The 17,568-nt window shown below is 44.3% G+C and overlaps 1 protein-coding gene across 8 annotated transcripts in view; it reads right to left on the reverse strand.

The window, feature by feature from the left end:
* Nucleotides 1-155: 155 nt before the first annotated feature.
* Nucleotides 156-17,568, reverse strand: part of sipa1l1 (signal-induced proliferation-associated 1 like 1) — a 67,408-nt gene continuing 49,995 nt past the window's right edge. For 3 of the 8 annotated variants that reach the window (XM_011491494.4, XM_078942954.1, XM_078942953.1), the window contains exons 10-25: nucleotides 15,951-16,530; nucleotides 12,383-12,481; nucleotides 11,914-12,089; nucleotides 11,470-11,757; nucleotides 11,186-11,335; nucleotides 10,862-10,995; nucleotides 10,261-10,386; nucleotides 6,909-7,006; nucleotides 6,324-6,811; nucleotides 5,605-5,793; nucleotides 4,753-4,921; nucleotides 4,424-4,658; nucleotides 4,141-4,311; nucleotides 3,952-4,063; nucleotides 3,579-3,657; nucleotides 156-2,578 (exon numbers count right to left, since the gene is read on the reverse strand). In XM_011491494.4, coding sequence (XP_011489796.1) covers nucleotides 2,435-2,578; nucleotides 3,579-3,657; nucleotides 3,952-4,063; nucleotides 4,141-4,311; nucleotides 4,424-4,658; nucleotides 4,753-4,921; nucleotides 5,605-5,793; nucleotides 6,324-6,811; nucleotides 6,909-7,006; nucleotides 10,261-10,386; nucleotides 10,862-10,995; nucleotides 11,186-11,335; nucleotides 11,470-11,757; nucleotides 11,914-12,089; nucleotides 12,383-12,481; nucleotides 15,951-16,530 — 3,238 coding nt within the window. In that variant the 3' untranslated portion in view covers nucleotides 156-2,434. The remainder of the gene's footprint in view (nucleotides 2,579-3,578; nucleotides 3,658-3,951; nucleotides 4,064-4,140; nucleotides 4,312-4,423; nucleotides 4,659-4,752; nucleotides 4,922-5,604; nucleotides 5,794-6,323; nucleotides 6,812-6,908; nucleotides 7,007-10,260; nucleotides 10,387-10,861; nucleotides 10,996-11,185; nucleotides 11,336-11,469; nucleotides 11,758-11,913; nucleotides 12,090-12,382; nucleotides 12,482-15,950; nucleotides 16,531-17,568) is intronic. The other 5 variants (XM_078942957.1, XM_020714675.3, XM_078942958.1 and 2 more) reach the window with 2 other exon arrangements.

The following is a 17,568-nucleotide window of genomic DNA, read 5'->3' on the forward strand; positions in this document are numbered from 1 at the left end:
GGAGTCCGAGGAAACGGCGACTCGTTTCTCAGATCTCGCCGCCGCTGCTACGAGCGGACAGGAGAAAAATCCTCTTTCTCTCTAAATGGAAGTAAGCGGAAGACCGATCCGCTGAGAATCAGAGAGAAAAAGAATCCAACAGCATCACAACAAACTCATCCAGCGTTTATTTATTTCAGAAACTTTAATACTGCAATCACTGCAAATGTTTTTCCATACTTTTACACTTTACAAAGACAATGGCATCGGGGATGTAAACAGGGTTTTTATCTTGTAAAAGTATTGGTCTTCAGAAAAATATCTCCAGTTTGTCCTTCTGACAGTTTGAAGCCCCGCCCCTTATGTGCTGTACCCCCTGCTTTCTGATCAGTGACAACAGAAAGCAGAAGAGGTTCACTTTTTTGTTTTGTTTTTTAGGAGAGTGAATATTTTCCAGCACTTTCCTCAAGCAGAGGCGAGGAAATGGCGGTTCCAGCATCGACTCCCTAAAACCCTTCGGCCGCGGCGTCTGTACAAACAGAAACGATGCAGCCAGTTCTGTTTTAATGGAGGAAACGGGGTTTCATAACGGCAAGCAGGCTGTCTTCTTAGTGATATCTTAGGTTAAAAATGACCTGTTGACCTTCTAAAGCCACCTGAGATTCTTAAAACAGAACCAAGCCTCAGTCTCTGCAAACGTGCAGAGCTGAACAAGAAAGCATTTCTTTAGTTTACATTCACCTTTCCTTGGTGCTGATGCGGGTCGAATCAGCCTCCAGCGCTTCTAAAGTGACGTTTGAATGGCTTTAGCTTCAGAATGATAAACTTTACAGGAGGGGGCGTGTTCACTTCTCAAGCGTCAGTCTAAAGGCACACGGATCCATTTTCTCGCTGCCCCTACGCGGCGATGGGCCGACTACCGGTTGAGTTAAAGCCAGCCTGTACCTGTACCAGGTGTGCTTCTCTTTCAGAGGGAGGAGCCTTTCATCCGTTCCCCCAGGTGCTTCTCAGAGGCACGTCCCGGCTCCGCCGGCGCGTCAATGACCAGAAGGAGTGACTGGAGGCACACCTGGGTATTTACCCGATAACGACGTGCACACCTCCACCGGGGCGCCACCTGCAGGCGCTCTCTCCTACTGTATGGCCTTTGCGTCGTGTCCTCACAACAAGTCTGCTCCTCATTTCTCTAGAAAAGAGCGAAAACGCCACCAGTGATTGTCTTCAAAAGCTGGTTTCCTGTTTCCGTTTGGCGCTTGATGTCGGACTGATTGCTTAAGATTATATGGAAAAAAAAGTACAGAGGGACAGGCAGCACTTTTACAAGTCATGAAATTTCCACGAGTCACCACTAGAGGGCACTGTAAGCAACACAACAGCAGGCTTGCTCACCACAAAATACAACAAAATACAGAATAAAAAGCTTACAGTCAGGCTTCATGTAGAGCTGAGAAAGCCAGTTAAATAAGGTATGAAGTCTTAAAGAACTAAACACTAATGTGGGTTGTACTGTACGAATAGAAGAACTTATTATTTGGAATTATAATACAAGGAAATAAATAAACCTGGCGGCGAGAAAGAAAACAAGTTTTTATCCTGAAATTGTCTGTTTGTATTAACGGGCTCTGTGGAACCCAGGCTGTGGGATGGCGAGGAGTCCTTGCTTTTCCAGATCTCCTGAGTGGAAAAGGATGAAGGTTATTGAGCAGCAGATACTGGCGTTCATCTCCCAAAGGAAACTTCATGGATTCCCACTTCCAGCTGATTCTTCTCTCGTTTTTTCCCAGAGAAAATTCTCCCATTTTTTTGAGAAACACAAAACTGCGGTGGACCACAGCACTCCAGAACAGATATGTGTGTGTTGTTGTTTTTTTTTTTGGCACTGCGCACTGATGGCTTTTAAACAAACCCCTTTTGAAGGTGCTGTGCTGTAGACACACTGAAGAGTTTGATGCATCTCCTGAATGAAAAAGAAAAGGAGCGAGAAAGTGGTTTTCTCCCTTCAAGTCTCAGGAACGCCGTCCTTCCAGTGATGCAAAAAAAGTGCGAAATGGGATTGTTCCCTTTACAAACAGAGGAAACCAAAAGTGTTTGGCTGGATCTGTCGCCCGCCTCTGATTTCAGAGGAGATGGGCAGCCTTTGAAATATAAACGGAGAACTCAAAATGCAAAAAAGAAAAAGGGAAAAAAGCACATCCAGAAAGCAAAGGCTGCAGGAGAGAGGGGCAGATTGTTGAGGAGAACAGCTGAAAGATGAGGAGGCGGCAAGCGGGTCCACTTACTGGCAACTCAGCAAAGGAAAGCTAAAGATTAAAAAAACAAAAGGAAGGGAAGCAGAAGCAATCTCTCGTGTCACCCAGACAGCCTTCTGCTGCAGAACCAGTGGAAGATGGCAGAGCGTTGTAGGTGAAGGTTCGATTCCTGGCCGCCTCTTTCTGACTTTGTGCAAATGCTGGGGTCAGTTCATGTCGATGGTGTTGAAGACCCACTCGGTGAACTTCTTGAGCTTGGCTGCAGACGTTTGGGACTCCTCCTGCAGCCTCTGGTTGTCCTCCCAGAGCCGCTTGATCTGCGACTGCAGCCGGAGCTTCTCCTCTCGCTCCTGCGGCAGAGGAGACGGTCAGAAAGTTGGTTCTACCAGTACCATGTCGACGGATGAGAAAGATTTAATCAAGTCAAAATAATGACGTGATTAAAATAATATTTCTTCCATCCTTCAGCAGAAAGATGCACTTTAACCAGGGAGGAACGTTTTTTTGGTTCATTCTTCTCATTCTGGATCTTCAAAATCAACGTGAGGAAACGCCAATCTGGTGAGTAAATTCTTCAAGTATTCTGCTTTAAAAAAATTAACACATTTCTAAACCTTGCAGACACAAACCAGCACTAAAAAAGGTTTGAAGAGAAGAGAGTTAAACCATCAGAGAGGCTCAAAGTCTGCGGGATTCAAAAGACTCAGCTCGGGTTGGGTTCTCTGCTGTGTTCCAGAGATCAAACATTCCTGTTTCACCCTAAAACTCTTTCAAGACTCTCTCCAATCATCTTGTGGTCTTTTTTCAAAGCTTTGCCATGGTCTCTAATTATTATTGTGCCTTTTCTTTTTTAAACCAAAATCTGAAAACCTGTGTCGTTTTAAGGACAAAGTTTCTGCAGAGCGGCAGGAGTTCATTCGTAATTTACCTCTGAGTTGGGGGCGGGACTGTGGGCATGGAGTGAGCCCAACCTCACTTCCCATCAGCCATCCGTTTACACGCTCTGCTACAAGCTCACAGCCCCTCACACCCCCAACCTAACGTTGCCGCTGGAACAATATCGGAGCCGTCCAGCCGTAAGGTTTAGAGGCAGATACCAGCTCGGAGAAGGAAAACAAAGACGCACACACGTCGATTTGTCTGCAAGTGCATCAACAGAATGGAGCGGAGCAGGGAGCATATTTTTTTCCAAACTGCATTTATCATTTGCTCCCGATTCACAACGATTTGAATAAAGAAAATCTCCGAAATGCAATTGTAAGCTACATTTTCTTTTACATCTCCTCCTTCATCAGAACAACACAAGAATAAGTTCATCAGAGGGGGTCTTTAAGCCAGATTTAGTCTCACCTTCTTCAGGTCCTCCTGGAGCATCTTGACCATGGCTTCTAGTTTGGTCACCTTTCTCTCCAGCCCAATATGACCCTCGCTAGGACACAATCAAGGTCATAAAGTCAGTAGAAGCCCCGACGTTTTTAACGGGAAACAGAAAACTTGGCATCAGGCTAGGACAGGGGTGGGCAATTCCAGGCCTCGAGGGCCGGTGTGTCTGCATGATTTCCAGATAGTCTTGCCCTACTCATGGCTGATTACCTGGTTCAGGTGTGTCCAGCCAATTAGAACATGCCAGAGCAGGGTATGCTGGAAAACATGCAGGAATGCGGCCCTCAGTGCCCACCTCTGGGCTAGGAGAATGAAGCGGAAAGTGTTTGAGGGCCGTTACCTCGATGCGGGTCGTGACAGAGGAACGGCCTGCAGCTCGATGTGGGGCTGGAGCGGGCTGGACGCTCCACTGCTTCGGTGGTTCGAGTCCCCGAACACATAACTTCTCTGGACTGGAAGACAGAAACCCGACATTCAGAAAGAAAGACAAGTCTTCGGATAAAGGGTACGGTGGCTGGCGTTTCTTTACTGTAGTGTGTGTTTCGCTCATTTTCAAAGGTGTTGGCCACGTCCACCAGGTGAGTCCACTCTAGAGGGCTTTCTCGGTCGGAGGAGGGGAGGGGCATCAGCTCCTGTGGGAGGGGTCCCCGGTGACGCTCCACCAAATCCACCAGTGACGTGTCAGATGCCGAAAGGTCGCCTGTTAATTCAAAATACGGGAAGAGCAACACGTGAATCTACACCCACGCACATTTCAAACGACGCGAGAGCTGCGAGGACGTCAACTCCTGCTCCCATCTCCTCTGTCCTACCATGGAGCTTGACTCCCAGTTTGTAGGAAGGTCGTCTCAGAGGGACGCCTCGGGTGGTGGGGGAGCGTGGAAGGGTGGAGCAGCTAAAGAGAACGTCGGCGCCGTGAGTCGCTTCGGCTATGGAGTCGGACAGGGAGGGCAGGCGCTGGCCGCGGTAGATGCTCTCGTCTGAAAGAGTGCGATGAAGGGAGCGGCGGCGGCTGGGGGGCTGGGTTTGGGGAGACTTCTGCCCGTGCTGTGAGGGGACGGCGAGCAAAAAGGTGAAAAACCAGAAGGAAAAAGCCGGTTTACATGCTCTCCAGCATGAGCAGCTACAGGACTCTGCATACCTTTTCCTTATGCTTCCGTGGAGGAGGAGGGCTGTCTGGAGCAGAGTGCCTCTTCACGTCCTCCTCAATGGTGGATTTGGCGTGAGGCTGAGGCAAATGCATGTCTCTGAGGGACGGACGAGCCGCTGGCGTTGGAACCATCTCCCCTCCACTTTCTCCTGGAGATTTCCTGAAAAACAAACACACAAAATGTCACAACAGAAAGGTGTGGAGGGATAAAATAAATGGTATACATAGTACAACAACAACTTAGCTACTGAAAACAAAAAGTTCTTGTAGTTCTGTTTTTAGCCACGAGAGGGCAGTCATGTAGCATCTTTTTTTAAATTAACTTGGCTTCTTCCAGGCGGACAATTTTTGTCATTTTTTTCCAATTAAGCAATCAAATAATTCAAACATGTTTCATTTTTTTAAACTATATAGTAAGGGACTATCTAGTGCCTTGGATTTTAAAAGCAATCTGGACACCATGTTCACAACTATTTTTGTTTGTTTTTTTAATGGCGAATATGACGCCAACGATTTCACAAAGTTAAAATCTAAGTGATCATTTATGATTCCATTGTGTTCTGAAAGTAAAAACGTTCATGGTTTATTAAAGAAATACATTTAAATAAATTTTTTGGGCAAAAATTGTTCAGATGCAATGCATTGCGGTCTATATTTGCCAACCCAGTGAGCAATGAAGAAACTGTTTATCTAGTCTGTTTTAGTGTTTCTATATAATTATGATTTGAACACATAAGCCCTTTCAATAAAACTGTTTTGAACATTTTCATGAATGTTTACTCTCTTGCAAAACCAGTTTTTCTTTTCTAAACTGCATGGTGGCACTAACAGCTGTGTTCTTACTTTCGCGTGTCTCCAAAGTCGACAGAATTGATGGTTGACCCGGGCTTCCTCCAGCCAATCAGATACTTGGATTGAGCCCCCTGGCGAGGGTAGAAGCTTTTGGGTCCGGGGGAGACCGAGGACTGGGAGGAAGGGGAGGTGGCGGAGGAGGAGGATGACTCCTCTCTGGGAGAACTGTGGCCAGAGTGCCTGGAACACATGGATAATACATCAGATGTTGAAACTGAAACCCCTCATGAGTTTTGAGCCCATTACAGATTTACAGATTGGATTTTTTTCTGCAAAAACAAAGATGAATTTTGCCTACTTAATAAATGATGTACCGGTACGATTAGTCACTCTGGACTATAAGTCGCAGCCAAACTATGCAAAAAACAACAACTTACACTCCAAAAAAAAAACAGTAAATTAAAGATGTATTTGGAAACCCTATATAAAAGAACGGAATTAAATCACATGATTAGGAAATATTTTTTATGGATATACAGAGTAATTTTCTTTTCTAAAGTCATTCAGAAAAAGGAAGCTAATCTTTTAGTCTATGAACTGGAAAGGTTTTTCACGTACAATTTGTAATTATGGGATTTCCTAAAAATGGCATTTTCAAATACATTTTCAATTAGTATTTTTCCATTAAATAATGATTGAAAGTTCTTTTTAATCTAGAAATGAAAAATTTGGATTTTTGAAAATAATTGTACAGTTAGAAACGGACTAACCTGGAGTGGGATCCAGTGTCACTCAGACTGTAAGTACTGCTGTCCCTGACCAGCAGGTGGGTTGGGGGGGTTCGTCCCGCCCCCTCCATGCTCCTCTCCGCTGGGGGGCCGGGTGACTCGGCGGCAGCGGGCGACCTCTCCAGCATCCTGCGGCTCCCCTCGGTCGGGCTATGCCAGGGGGACGCCGAGCGTTCCCTGCTTTCTCTGCTGGTGCCGGGCGCCAGGAGCGAGGTGGTGCTGCCGTGGTGGGAGTGGGAGTGGGAGGGGTGCGAGGCGCCGTAAGAGCCGGTGTCGATGCCGCTGTCGGCCGAGGCCCCCTGCAGGTAGCCTCCGCCTCCCAGGCCGTTGGGTTCTGGCTCGCCCTGGTCCCCACTGGAGCCTCCGCCTGTGCCCATGTCGTACCATTTGTCGCTGTCGCTGTGGCCCCCGCTGGACGCCGTGCTGGACAGAGTGTTGCTGCTGGAGTGGCCAGAGTACGGGCCGTCTGACTGCAAGGGGAAAGGGAAAAACATAACAGAAGGTGACGGTTGTTTTTATATTCAATAAAATCCTCAGAAACCGCTTCCCGTAACAGCAGAGTCTCACCTGGCTTCCCTTCTTTGGAGACAGGTGGATGACTTGCTCCTGCCTCTGGATGCGAGGAGCCCCCGAGTAGCCCTGACCAGACTTTGAAACCGGAGTCTCTGCAAAAGCGTTACACAATGAGCACTGCTGATACAACACACGAGCGACCCCCCCAGCACAGACAAAAGAGTGTCTGATAACACATCAGCTATGGGGATTTTCCTACAAAAGCGGCAAACCTTTCACAAAGACCTTTTCATGTTATATTTTTTACGTCGTCCACCAGCAAATAACCTCAAAAGTTTAATAAATCAAACTGGAATTTCATTCTGCCAGCTTTGTTTCTCCTGGGGAAGCTGCACCCCATGAGAATGCAATGAGTCCTGAAGCCAAGCTGCATAAATGGGACTATTGTGTAATAGCCTCCGTGTTATGCAATAACATATACAGAGCGTTCAGTTAATGACCAGCACATCATGATGAGGAGAGGGGAAAAACAGGAGAAAAGTCTTCTGGGGTGAACTTTTATCTCTGAATTCTCATTAATCTGCTTCAATGTGCTAAAGCCCAGAGGCCTCTCTGCACTAATTAAATATAGTTCTCTGTCTTTCTTTCAATCTCTCTGCAGCTGATGAAAATTGTGTTTTTAACATGTTCTTGCGGCATTTTTTTAAAAGAAAACTTCAAATTGCTTTTTTTAAATTCAAATTCAAATCTTTGTGAATCAGGAGCAGATGAAAAAATGCTGTTTGAAAAAGAGCATACCTTATTTTTCTGAGTATAAGTCGCTTAGTTTGGCTGGGGGTGCGACTTTTACTCTTTGAGACTTATATGTGATTTGACAACGGCTAGAGGGCGATGTAAGTGTGTGTATCAGTATTTGCCCCTGACAGCAGCGCAGAAGAAGAAGCGCAGCTCAGTCTAACAACAACAAGAATCAAGAATTCATCGGATTTAGTGATTTTAAGTGATAAGAGTTTAGTTGCCTTGTTAGCATGTTCTTTATGCTTTAACATGCGTCAAAGTCAAGCCCCGTGGGTCACATTCAGCCAGTATATATCGCCAGTGCTATTAACTACAGATCCCATAATGCAGCACTTCCGCTGGCTTGCTGAACACCAGTGTTGCCACATTGGGCGGTTTCCTGCCCAATTGGGGAGAAAACTTTTTGGAATATTTAAAATTAAATTGGTTGTTTTTTTTATAGAAAATGTCAGAAATTTCATTTTTCTTTTAACATTTTAATGTATTTAGCAAAATACATTTATTTAAAGGTTTAAGTCAATTAATTCTGGAATAATATTCCTGTCTGTTTTTATTCATATTTCTGTTAAAAAGTTACGTTTTAAGGTTTTAAAAGTGAAAACAACAGCTAAAGCAATTTAGAAAAATCACATTGAATAGAGCTACGATGGCTTTGTTGACAAATCTAAAAACGATTTTGCCCGCTGGGCGATTTGTTTTTTTTTAAGAACAGGGCCCGGCTACATCGTCGCTGCTGAAGGCTAGAAGGTCAGTAGGTCACCTGACCAGAACCGGACAGAAAGCACAAAGACGGCAGAGTGGACGCTAAACGGGACGGACACTTGGCGGACTGCTGCTGAACTTGCTCGGCCTGCGTCAAATCTCCAACCAACAACCAGGAAACGAAAGGCTGAGGTCTGCGACTGTGATCGACCAGTTTTGGCTGAAACCAAGTTTATTGACAAGATAAAAACGCCTCTGTGGCTTTAAGTAACCAAACCACAAAAAGAAAAAGGTAAAATATTATCTACAAAAAATTAAAAAGAAAGGGTGGAAAATGTAGAGCAGAGGGAATGACAGGAGGGGAAGGAAAGGCATACAATGTTGATGGACTGTGTTGACAGAGAAGACAGGAAAGTCACTGCTTTGTCACTTTTTTTTGTAGGGGGGAAAAAGAAAACGGGAAACAAAAATGACTGAGAGGAAATTAGATCATATTGTAATAACCTAAATAGCTCACCTCAAATAATTTCCCCCTTTTTGCCCTGCAATTTGTCTCATTATGCTTCCTGTTTTTTGAAATTGTGAGACATGAAATCCTTTTCCAGTGAAAGCATTAGAATTCACTGGAAAAGAATGTGTGGGGTGGGGGGTCCAGGTTGAGATTTAGAAAAAGCTGCTGTCAAGATTTGAAACCTCTGAAGCTGCTGCAAAAAATAAGTCGAAAGCAGACGAGGGAGGACGCACGAGCGGCGCTCACATGCGCAGCAGCGTACCTGTCAGCTCAAGGCGTTCAGAGGCAGGGATAAATATGGAAGATTTCTTTCCTGTGCAGCGTCTTTCCTGCTGTAGTCAACTGCTCAGTCTCAGTTTGTATTCACATAACGAATAGATTTGGGGTTTGGGAAATATTTTGGGGGCTTGCAATAGAGAAGTAAAGATAAAAATATTTATCCTGGAGAAAAGTATTTTCACCTGAACTGCTGGATTCTTTAGGTAACCATGACACCATGACACGTCTCTGTGAAGACTGAAGTCACTAGTCCTGATCAAAAACAGCTGTTCGGGTCACTACAACCATCAGGTTTGGATTTTAAATGTCAAAATGGCATCAAAGTAGAACATTTGTTTTCATCCAGTGTTAAAAGAACTGAATTTATTAAGACTAAACAGCTGCATAGCCTTAAGAGACACACAAATCAGTGGGCTACTTGGAAACCAGAGAAAAGGCCCTTTCTCTGTAAAATAAAAACCACATTTTAAGATAAAATGAAAAGTCATGCACTGCTTAAGAGGGTCAAAACAATGGAAAACACAGCATTAACTACATATTAGGATCAGGCTTGTTGCTGGTTTTTACAATTTTTAAGACCCTGTTAGGACCACTTAGACCAGAATTTAATCCCAATTTCACAGAAAGCTAGCCTCTCCCGCCACTGCTGTCAATAGATCAAGAATGAACTAGTTCTCCTACCAGGTCATATTTTATTTGTACTTCCCTATGCTACGTATGAGCCAGTGATGACTGTTAGAAACTACGTTAGTGTACTGTAACTTCTTGATATATAGATCCTACTTTTGACACAAATTGTGAAGCCAAAACAGGTGGAGCCAACAGTTCTGCAGTAAGGAACTATCTGTTTGAAAGGTTATTTGTACTAGATTTGTAAATTCAAGAAAATAACATTTTATAATCAGAATAACATTCTTTGCTGATGACACTGACATGTCCAAGATGAAGATCGAAAGATTTGATCAGCTACTTTGAGGCTCACAATACTTTCAGAGTAAATTAAACTGTCTAACTTTCGACAATCTTAGTGAAAAATTATTGAGATCAATTGTGACAAGAAGGGCTTTGCATGAAAATGGGCATAAGTCAGAGTTATAAAGCCTTAGTCACCTGTACCTGTACATGTACCTGTGCTGATGGTGTTTGGGTTGTCCGGCCCATGGAGGGTCATAGAGAGGAGTGGAGGCGTCTTAAGGGGAGTGCAGGTGTGTTCTGCAGTTCCCTTGAGGCTCGTACTGTCACCTCAAGGGTTATAAGGAAATAAGAATTTACAATTGTCATGTTTGTGGTAAGACCATTGAGAAATATTCCTAAGGCTAATGGAAGTTGCATGCAGTCGACGTGTGGGTGATCCTGTGGTACGCTGCCCGTACACCACTTTCTAGTTGAGGTGAAAAATCCATACGACATGCCTGCGTCTCACCTACTTTAAGCTTACTAACCCTCACATGTTGTTTCAGTGTTTGCTACCATCTGTTGGCAGCATGTCTGTGCAAAATAGCGTGCATGAAGATTTTGGCTCTACGGACTTATTAAGCGGTCTTGATATTTCGTGCCTGACCCGGACAGGTTTGCCCATCTTTCACCGCAGACAGTTTGTATCCACCCGTAAGGGCAATCGGGATTTGGGCTTTACTTGAGTGACTCTCTGGGAGTCACCAAAGATTATAGACCTCTGGCCTCTATCGATGAATTATAGAGTGGCATAATTGTATACCCGTTGATCCTCGTTCAGATCCTCCACCTTCTTCCATTCTGGCCCTGCTGGAGGAGGACTTCCCACCGGACCCACTCTCTCCGGCTCCTTCCCGCCGGTCTGAAGACAGTGGAGAATGGCGGCTGCCTGCAAACCTACGAATCGGGGACAGAAATGACCAATATAACATTTAACAGACTAAAAGAATAAGATGGACATGGTAATTTTGGAAAACCCAGTTACCATTATCACTGAAATACAGAATGATGAGATCAAATTATGGTAGGTTTTATCTTTTTAATAAAAACACGATAGAATGATTGTCTTGTGGAATCGGAATCTTACTGCTCTGGCATGGACTTCTGTCTCCAGTGAGCAGAGCTTCCGGACGCTTCACTGGAACAGGAAAGGTTGCTGGGAGAGCTGCGGTTGTGGGGGGAGCGCCCTAAAGCCAGGGAGGACGCCAGGCTGTAGCTCTCACTGCCTGGAGACATCCTGGTACACAAAAACACACCCACGCTAAAGGAGAAATTCACTTGTACATGAAAACATAAAACAAAGAGGTGAACTTTTGGTCAGGGTAGACGACTTTAGCTCTTCTTTCTCAGCGGTAACCAACCAGCTGTTACCTCTTGGAGTCCAGGGGGCGACCGTCACTGCTGACACTGCGTGGGATGGCGGCTCCCCTCTCCAGCCTCTCAGCTGACAGGGTTTTTCCCACCGAGCTGCCCAAGCTGATGGCGCGGTTGGGTGTGTGGGGCTGTGGCGAGGCGGTTAGCGACTGCTGGGGGCTGCTCGATGTTCTCTGCCATTTGTTGTTGTTACTGCGGAAGGGGAATTTATACTCGAAGGAGCCGCTGTCACTGCTGCTGCCCTTGTATTCAGACACAGGCGCTCGATAAAGCTCTGAGCAACCCCTGCAAACATGCAAGTTTCAATTGTTTAAATATCCAAAAGGCAGTGAAGGAGAGCTTTTTTATTGCCCAATAGAAAAATTGTCTCAGATATACCTCCACTTTAAACGATAGAAATCAAAAGTTTTGTTCCCGCCTTAACTTTTCCCCACCACCAACCTGCGAGGAGTGGCATCATCATGTGGCGGGATGATGACGACGCGCACGGTCATGGAGTTCCTCAGCATGTCAATCATCTGCTCGTGGGTTAAGGACGCCACGGCGACTTTGCAGATTTCAACCAAGCGGCTGCCCTGGCGCAGTCCGGCCTGCCAAGCGTAGCCATACGGTTCAACCTACAAAAAAAAAAAAAAAAATAACAATTTGGAGGGGAGGAGATGTGTGTTTGGAGAACATTATGAACACTGTAGAGCCGCTAAAGCCTCCATAGAAGCAAACATTCATCAACGTGGATTTAAATGCTGCTCAAAACGTTATTACTCTACTGGTTTTTCAGTCTCACACAGCAAATTTCCCACTAAAAGTAAAGAATGTTGACAGCTCTTCATCCTGATAAAATACTTGATGCTTCAGGACAAAAGTGATTCAGCACTAAAACAATCGAAGGGTTCTAAGTAGCGAATGATACCTCAGCCACAATGCCTTCGTAATTCACGTGGAAGCCGAGCTGACCCAGGCCGTTCCGTCGAAGCGTCATCTCTGAAGTCTCGCAGCCCTTTGTGAAGACCTGCACATGCAGAGGGAAGAGAGGCTTGAGAAACGGTGGTGACACACAGAAAGGTGCACAAATCACCCATGTTAAATTTCCAGACATTGGCTGTATATGAGAACCGGACTGAGTGGTGTTCCTAAAAGGAAGTCAATCCCAATTGACTGCTATTGAAAAATAAACAGCTCAGTCACTTTAGACAAAATTTTTTGTTAATTCTTAATTTTTTTAGGATATTGTTTCTTTATAGCAAGTTAATCAAGTTATAAACAGGCCAATCAGATGCCTCAATAAACGTATTGGTATCACTTCCAACGTTTTAAACGTTTGACAGATTTGTAGATTTCGTTCTCAAATGGTAGGGGTGTTGACCTCTAACAATTATTGAGAGTGGTTGCCATAAAGAACTTTGACTCAGACGGACTCTGACAAATCCTGACTTACTGACGTCGTCTGGCTCCAACGTAGCGGCATCTGTATCACGAAAAAATGGCGACTGAATTGACTTCCTTTTGTTGGGGCTGGAAGTAAGCAGTTTTCTATGAATGACGTCACACTCGCTCAGTCCAACTCTCCTTTACAGTTAATGTTTAAGACTGAAATACAGTGAAATACAGACTATTCGCGTTTCAGTATTTGCAGGGTTTTTTTCAGTCACGTGAGTCCTCCGGTTCTTCACAAAAGCTCAGCTCAAGATGCTTTTCTGAGACTTTTGCGTCTTGAGGAGGTGCTGCAGGGGAGGGGGGAGCAGAGATGCAGTGCATGCGGCCCGTCTGCTTCCTTGCCGGCTGCTAAGGAATATTTCACAGATATTTCCTCCTGTCCTAAATCGCTTCCAACCGAAGTTTGTGGCCTTGCATGGAGAAATGGCATCAGCTGGCCTGCACAATGTACCGCAAATGCATCACTATCCCGACATCAAGCTGTGCAATACGCATATCGCAAAAGACGGCAAAAATTGCAATAAATGGTCATCTTAAATGTGCCAAAAAAATCTTATGGCAACTTGAAGTATTTATTAATGATATTGATCACCAATAATCGCAAATCGCGAGTTTTCCTGATATCGTGCAGCCCCATCATCAGCTGATTGACTCAGAAGCGGCCGGAAAATATCCTGAATCGCTGAAGAATATAATGGCGGAGACAGGTTCATTTATCACCAGATGAATGAATGATGGATGGAACCGGCCTCTTCTGGAAGAAGATGACCTCTCGCACTTTACCGATGAAAGAGGAAGCACTGGCTCCTTGTTTTAAGGAAAAGACACTCCTAATGTGTGCGTTATAAAGTACGCTACAGTACAGTCTATTGAATTTGAAAAAAAAAAAACTCTTTATGTTGAGCAATATTCCAATGTTCTTTGATAATTGATGAGTAATTGATGAGTAAGGGTCGATGATGGACATTCTTCGGTCGCGGGGGGAGGGTGTGGTTCTCCGTATTTGCGGGTGTCTCTGATCCCTAACATTATTGAATATGGGGGGAATACTGTAGATGGTAAAATGATTAACAAGCTAAAAATGACAGGGCGGGAAAGTGTCACAGAAGAGAGTGTACGGATAAATGCTTCTTTTCAAGTTAGTGCAACTAAAATCTGATTCCTGAGAGACTCGACCACAAAAATGAACAAAAGCAGGTGCATGACTGCAGGCATGGTGGGATAGATAATAAAACTCGATGGAGTCCTATCCATGGAAAAAAAGAAACCTGACTGACCTTTTCCAACATGACGGATGTCAACTCAGCCTAATCTCTTTAAGGATGCACCCTCAAGGCTCCTGACAACTCCACATATTAACACAACGTTAGCAAAAGCTCCACAAGAGTCAAACTTCACAGGGAAGATTGAATAAATCATGGAGAAGAATGCGACGTGATAGGAATTGTTTTCTCACTCTCTGATGTTCTGAAGTTGTGCGTGGGAGAGGAAAAAAAAGAACAAAATGAAGAAAAAAAAAAGGCTATAGAGGAGCAGACAGCAGAAAGACAGAGAAGAAGGAAGAAAGGAGGACATTGAGGAAGAAAGGGGAGAGCAAAAAAAAAAAAGTGGACGCTCCAAGGTCACTTCGCTTGAATCCGTCACAGAGTTTGATGAACAGACTGAAGCCTGAGAATCAATCCAACAAACGCAGGACGCCCTGCGATCAGCCATCAAGCTGAGCCGAACGATGATGGACTTCTGTCCATTTGCATTTGGGTACATCAAAGAATACAGAACCACAAGAGCCCCCAAACATACATGCATAAAGGTATACGTTTGACTGCACCTCCAACAAACGCTTCTGGAAAAACTGGTGATTATATAAGAAAGCGTTTTTTTTCCTCCCCCTGACCAGTTTCCATGGAAACGACTAAGAAGGAACCGCTTCGCTGTATGTGTAGGTGTGCAGGCCGTCATGAGGATGGTGTCCAGAGGTGTTTCTGCAGCTTTTCTTCAGTAGACTAAGAGCAGCCAGGAGACGGCAAGTTGGCATGCAGATGCAAACATGTCATTTTGGCAGACAGGCAGGCGTCCAACGCTAAACGTAAGTGGCTGTGAGGGGGGCAGGTGACTGATTAATGGCAGCTAACAGCATTTTTCATTGGAATTTTGCATTAGTGGTAAATCATCTTTTGCCATTCTCCAAGTCTTTTGACAGATGCAGTTACTTTACAATTTTTTCGGAAGTTACGCAATCGCGTTTGGTCTAAGACTGCAATACCTTATCTTACCAAAAGGGGGGCCCATAAAAAAACTTAAGAGAAAAATGCATCAAGATGAGTGTCTTACCACGACCCAAAATTGAAGGGTTTTTTTTGTATTCCAACATTCATAATTACAGAAAACTTGATCCTTAAGTGGTGGTAAGAAAAATACAGGTAAACAAGTAAAGTCTTCTCCGTTTTTGCAGATTTCTTTCATTGCAATTTTGCATGCCTTTTCTTAGTTTTTGTTTGGTGTTCTGATTGGCTGGAGAACATGTCAATCAATCTTTTTTGTAATGCGTCTCCTGTACAGAATGTGTTCAGTTTGGCTAATCTACATAAATCTTTGTAGCAATGCCAGAAAAATGTTTGGGGTTGTGCTGTAAGCTAGCGGGACAGAGTGTAAACAAAGGGATCATGAGACATAAACACAGGCTTACACTCCGCCCACAACTCAGAGGTGAATTTCTAATGAACTTCTCTTGTGCTGCTTTGGAGAAACTATGTCCTACAAATCTTGGCTAAAAACAGCATCAGTAAAAAAAAATACACTAGTGGGAAAACATAAAATTGATCAATAGATAACTGGAGAGGGACTTTAAACAAGACAGAAAAGTAGGAAAATGTGGGTAAAGTTTGTAGACATTTAAAATCCTACTATCTTAGGTTACTTTTAGAACGTAACTCCCACGATAAACGACTGCAATGAAAGGTTCTGGTTGGAAATCTGGATGTCATTAGTCTGCACAAACAATGAAAATCAACACAAGTGTGAGGACATTTTGTGTTTCAACCAACCTCCAGACGTTTGACCACATCTTTCAAATCCTCTGTGTTATTGTTGACACTCCTCAGAGACACGTTTTCGCCCCGCTCGTAAAAGATCTTCAAAGACGCAGGGCTGCTAAGTGTCCAGCCAATCACGTCCTTAGTAGCACAGTTGAACACCACAGCTTTGGCGTCCTGGTCCAACAGGATGAGAAAGTCGTTGGATATGGCCAGCAGGGCTTCCAGTTCCCCTCCGTTCCCTTGATCCTCAGCATGAACCAACCAAGTGACGGCACCCAGACTGCGCAGCTCTGCCCCTTCGTACGGCCGAATCTTTTCCTTCTTCTTATGGGCTAAAGAAATAAAAGGAAACTTTCCCGAGGGATCGATGGGCGTGCTCGTCGTGTGGCGCTCGGCCAAATCCCGCAGGTACTCCTGCCGTGTTCGGGTGGCCATGGCTCGGAACTTGTGCGATTTGTGGGCAGCGTTCTCAGCGTTGATAAGTTTGGTCAGCAGGAATTCCCGAAACACAGACGACTTGGGGAAGGTGACGTCCTCGGGGATCGGGGGGCCAAACGAGGGCATATCTTTGGAACGGGTCACCGCCACACTACAAGAGAAAGAAAATTGAGAGAAAAGATGAACTGTAGAGTGAGAAAAAGTTTTCACATTTTAAAATACTGTTTTCGCTGTCTTCTAAATCCTTTCGTAAACTTTTTTTTTGTTTTATTTTTATATCACCCGTTAATTGACCTATTTTTTTTAATTCAGCCCTTTTCTGAGGTAAAGCTAGGAGCTAATTAAGACCGTCCTAGTCGTTTAATTTTTAGTAAACCTAAAAAGTTTTTAAGTATCAAGCTAGTTTGAAACAAAAATAAGGAGCAGTAAAAAATAATCAAGACAAAAGTCAAAGTTTGTGTATTAAATTTAAATCACGCCTTCATTCACAAGTACATTTTTTTAATGCTCAATTCAGCTTTTATAGTCCTCTAGCCTGGTAACCATAGCAACTACTATTTATCTATTTATTTTACACACAAAAAGGCATCTGGATGGCTCAGTTGGCTGCATGTAGGACTGGCGGATTGGGAACCAGGGTCCGTTTGCACGATGAGCTTCATCCAGCGTGGATCCTCGGGCAAGACCCTTCGCGCTACTGGCTTCGCGAGACTTTAGAGATGACACTGCCTAAGTTCTATGACATCCCTAAGTTCTGTTGATCTTAAAGTTAATGGTAAAAAATTATCCACGTTTTTAAAATGCAATATTTTGTTAAAGGAAATGGTTAAAGCCCCAATGAGGTAAAGTACTGACAGATGAAAGCATAAATTATCCAAAGTCGCACACGATTTCCCAACTACACATCCTGAGGACCGAAACAGGCTGGGGAGTTTGATCAAAAACTAAAACATGAATTTCCAGAAGATAAAATACAGATCTCGGGGTGAGAACCTGTGGTGTGAAAACTGAGTTCGTGTCTGGGTCACTTTTCTCCAGCTCCAACCTCATCTCCATCTAGTAAAACCAAAAAGGTCCTCCCTGCTGATAATGACCCTGCTGTGTCTTCGTCCCACACACCTGCCTGCTGACAGGCATCAGCATGTCGACACTGGGATTAATCGCACCGACTAATAAGCAATGCCCATGT

This window comes from Oryzias latipes, chromosome 24, assembly GCF_053564925.1.
Source record: "Oryzias latipes strain Hd-rR chromosome 24, Olatipes_Hd-rR_3.1".
NCBI classification, from domain to species: Eukaryota; Metazoa; Chordata; class Actinopteri; order Beloniformes; family Adrianichthyidae; genus Oryzias; species Oryzias latipes.